This window comes from Tachysurus vachellii, chromosome 5 (genome assembly GCF_030014155.1).
Source record: "Tachysurus vachellii isolate PV-2020 chromosome 5, HZAU_Pvac_v1, whole genome shotgun sequence".
NCBI classification, from domain to species: domain Eukaryota; kingdom Metazoa; phylum Chordata; class Actinopteri; order Siluriformes; family Bagridae; genus Tachysurus; species Tachysurus vachellii.
The window spans coordinates 26,672,698-26,676,735 of NC_083464.1; the positions used below are offsets into that span (position 1 = coordinate 26,672,698).

The window sequence follows — 4,038 nt, forward strand, 5'->3', positions numbered from 1 at the left end:
CGCACTTTTTGCTATCACGCACTTTTACAAAAATACTTTTTGTATTGGTCCCCACACAGATGCTGCTGTAAAGCGCGCGTGTCATTTCGTGCACGATTGCACGAGCATATGAACGCATGTTCACACGCGGCGCGGTTATGGAGCTGCCGTTTATAAACACGGGCGTTTATTCACGCGAATGTTCACGCAATAAATTGTTGTGTGACAGACAGACAGGCCAAGAGATGCACTGGCAGCACTGCACAGCTAATTTAGCTAGTCCGATAGAGACTAGAGACAGAATCACAACTTAACTTTACTGTTATTTGCTCTTGCTGACATCAAACTTGAAGAGAACACAAGTTTACCTGATTCCTTTTCTCGCATTTCACTCTCATTTTGTTTCTTTTTTCTCTTTTCATGGCCAGATGGACAGCTCCGCTTCATATTGTCATCTACACAGTAAAACTAACACGCGCTATAAAATGAGGCAGGGGGAGGCGGGGCCTTGCGTAATTTGCAGGGCCCTACGCAACTTGCGTAGTGAGCGTATAGGGCCGATCGGCTCTGGATGAGGACCAGGTGGTGGAGTAATCAGAGTCAGTGGTGGATTCTGGGAGGTGTAGTCCGGGAGAGCTAGTATTCTGGAGACGCTTCTCGGTGTTGGTGTTCGGTGGGCGTGGGAGGTGCGCTGACCGCGACAGTAAGTTAGGATGGCTTGAATAAGCAAAGCTTTTATAATCAAAAATGTCATTGCACTTTACTGCTGCTTGAGCTGTTTAAATTCTTATTCTTATTTTTAAGCATTGTTCTGTAAGAACATGTTAATTCCCTGAAATGAAGCTCTTAATATAAAACTCTTGATTTCACATTTACTGTCTCAGAACTATTTTGTCATATTGTAACAGTGACTCATTTTATTTAACTTAAAATTAATTAACAACACTGAATGAAGCAAGTAAAATTGAATTAAAAGAGAAGATAGTTTTACTTAATTAAATTAATTAATTACATCAGAGAGGGGCACGGTGGCTTAGTGGTTAGCACGTTTGCCTCACACCTCCAGGGTTGGGGGTTCGATTCCCACCTCCGCCTTGTGTGTGTGGAGTTTGCATGTTCTCCCTGTGCATCGGGGGTTTCCTCCGGGTACTCCGGTTTCCTCCCCCAGTCCAAAGACATGCATGGTAGGTTGATTGGCATCTCTGGAAAATTGTCCGTAGTGTGTGATTGTGTGGGTGAATGAGAGTGTGTGTGTGCCCTGCGATGGGTTGGCACGCCGTCCAGGGTGTATCCCTGTATCCAGGGTGATGCCTGAGATAGGCACAGGCTTCCCGTGACCCGAGATAGATCGGATAAGCGGTAGAAAATGAATGAATGAAAAAATGAATGAATTACAGTACATCGGATCATTAAGGAAATACTATTCAACATAATTTAACAGGCCATGTTACGTGTACTTATTCACTCACTCATTCATCTTCTACCTCTTATCCGAACTACCTCGGGTCACGGGCGTCATCGGGCATCAAGGCAGGATACACCCTGGACGGAGTGCCAACCCATCGGAGGGCACACACTCTCATTCACTCACGCAATCACACGTGTACTTATTTACTTTATTAATTTTACTCAACCCCCTTAAGTAAATTTGACTTAATTTTACAATGGTAAAATTTACTTGAAAAACCTGAGTGCAAAAACTTGCAAAAGAAAAATGTTGTAAATTTTACTTATTATTTTTTCAGTGTCAGCTTTCTTACTGATGGAGCTGGTGTTGAGTGAGCAGTTCAAGTTCTCACTTTGAGGTTCTCACTAAGACTGACACTTGTCTTAAAATTAATATTGTACTGTCTTCTCCAACTGGGTTTTTAGACTTTACTACCTTTCTACTTCAAAGACTGTACTCTACACTTAGTCATTGACTTAGCGATCTAGCATGAGGATGTGTTAAATAGAGACCGCAGATCAGACAGAACAGACACATCCACCTCCACTTTTGGGAAAATAAATTAATCAGATATAATGGTAGTGAGGGCATTATTATAATGTGATAATCCTAAAAGCCGAATTTGGAAAACTTTGGGTATTTAAGGTGAACATTTGCAAAATGTAATTTCTTTATGTGGTGTTTGTGCAATTTGCCCACCAGCAACTAACTATTCAAATCCAGTCACGGAAAGTTATGAAACTTGTTTATTTGTAGAAATTGATTATAAATACTGACAAAAAGGCATATTAAAATAATAAAAATCAGCTTGAAACATTTGAAACAATATAAAAGAAAAACCTTTTATGTAAAAAATTAAAAATCGGATCGATTGTGATTATATATATTGGTCAAACCTAGTGGGTTATACAAACGGACATTCATTTGACAGCAAAAGTTTGCCAAGTATCAGGTTCCCCGCAGTGCTTATTCTTTGAATTCTGATCAATTAAGCAGTTCTTTTAAGATTTTACGGTTTTTAAAAAAATTATTCAGAAGAGCAATACTTTAGATTGATGTTGCAACACAGCAAAAAGAAAAACTCAATATTCAGTGAGCCCTCAAGTCCTATTTTGTTTGTTTTTTTAAAGTATAAACAAATTAGGTATTTGAAAATTACAGAACAATGTTAACTCCTCCCAGAAGATATAGTATAACCTTGTACAGCTCTTCGGAAACAGAGCAACATTTTTGTGATTTTCAAGTAAACAGAGGCCTGATACTACATTGACAACATGGAAGCCTTCTTTGGAACATGGAAACTCGCCAAAAAAGTGAACATTGATGAATTCATGAAAGCAGTCGGTAATATTTTTTAATTCTGCAGTGACATTTCTTATGTATGTGAATGTAAATGTTTTGACATTTTATAAATAGTGAAAAATGACTATTTGGAGTTTGTGACATTCATGCTTGGGTTGGATTTTTGTTGTTCTCTTTTTTGCTGTATATTTTCACAGGTGCAAAACCATCTGATGATTCTAATCTAACTGAGACTGTTTACAAAGAGGGGGACTATTTTGTCTGGAAAGTAAAGAGAGGCCGAGAAGGCAGAGAAATAAAGTTCAAACTGGATAAAGCGTTCCAGGATGGTCTCATAGAGGGGAGACCATGTACTGTAAGTGCTTAGAAGTCATTTCCACATCAGTCCATCATTTCTTTATATAAACTCTGTTGAAGTTTCTCTCAGTACGAGATTGTTGTCTTTGCATGAAGCTGATCTTGTTTTATTTATTTGTATTCTTTTTGCCATCCAACTGGTATTTTATATTTTTTCTCTAGAGTACCATAAGTTTTAAGGGAAAACAAGTGGTACAGGTGAAGAAATGGGGTACTAAAGAAATCCTAATTACCCGTGACATTAATGCGAATGTCATGATTACGGTGAGAATGTATTTAATTAGCACTTGTTAAGTTACAGACTTTTACACAAAAAGCATGTAGTAATATATTTTTTCATTGTATCTTACAGACTCTGTCATTTGCTGGTGTTCAAGGACAACGCATTTATCAGAAAGTTTAATCATTATTCAGTGATGGGAGCTGTAAAGCTTCTTTTTGATTGTTATCTGAATAATTTAATCATTAGTAAGATATCAATGTGCATACAATTACACTGAAATACTGCAAATAAAAATATATTTAAAAATGTGTATCTATTTGTCTCTATGCCATACAGAGAACACAATATTATTGTAAGTTACATGCTTCAGTTTATATTACTGGGACACTAAATGCTGCAACGTACCTGATTTAATATAAGAATGAAGTGCATGTAAATACTGTACTCAAGTCTCAAGTCTTTTAGGATTTTTTGATGATACACTGCTACACAAAAGAAAACCTCTACTTATAAAACTTACTTGTCTTTGCTTGAAATGACCCAGATGAAGAAAAAACACTAAACCATAAGTGGTAATACTAAGATTAATTATTTTATACAAGTTCTCGCCAGACCTATGGGAAAGTGGAGGTTGAAACCCCAGTGCACTTTGGAAAGGTGTAAGATTCGTTGACAAGTGTGTGAGGGAATTTTGGCCATATTCCACCCATATCACTGAACCCTTACTGTT

General features: G+C 37.6%; 1 protein-coding gene across 1 annotated transcript; it reads left to right on the top strand.

Moving 5' to 3' along the window:
• Nucleotides 1-576: 576 nt before the first annotated feature.
• LOC132845375 (fatty acid-binding protein, brain-like) lies at nucleotides 577-3,618 on the top strand. Its single transcript, XM_060869328.1, has 5 exons — nucleotides 577-682; nucleotides 2,671-2,770; nucleotides 2,926-3,083; nucleotides 3,248-3,349; nucleotides 3,438-3,618. The coding sequence occupies exons 2-5, from the start codon at nucleotides 2,701-2,703 to the stop codon at nucleotides 3,486-3,488; spliced, it is 381 nt and encodes a 126-aa protein (XP_060725311.1). The 5' UTR covers nucleotides 577-682; nucleotides 2,671-2,700; the 3' UTR covers nucleotides 3,489-3,618.
• The last annotated feature ends 420 nt before the right edge of the window (nucleotides 3,619-4,038 follow it).

What these genes read in the sequence shown, in the direction of transcription:
- LOC132845375 (XM_060869328.1), top strand. Translation starts at nt 2,701, where the DNA reads ATGGAAGCCTTCTTTGGAACATGGAAACTCGCCAAAAAAGTGAACATT. An exon ending in TGAATTCATGAAAGCAGTCG is followed by an intron (nt 2,771 to 2,925) that starts GTAATATTTTTT and finishes ATATTTTCACAG; the next exon opens with GTGCAAAACCATCTGATGAT. An exon ending in ATGCGAATGTCATGATTACG is followed by an intron (nt 3,350 to 3,437) that starts GTGAGAATGTAT and finishes TGTATCTTACAG; the next exon opens with ACTCTGTCATTTGCTGGTGT.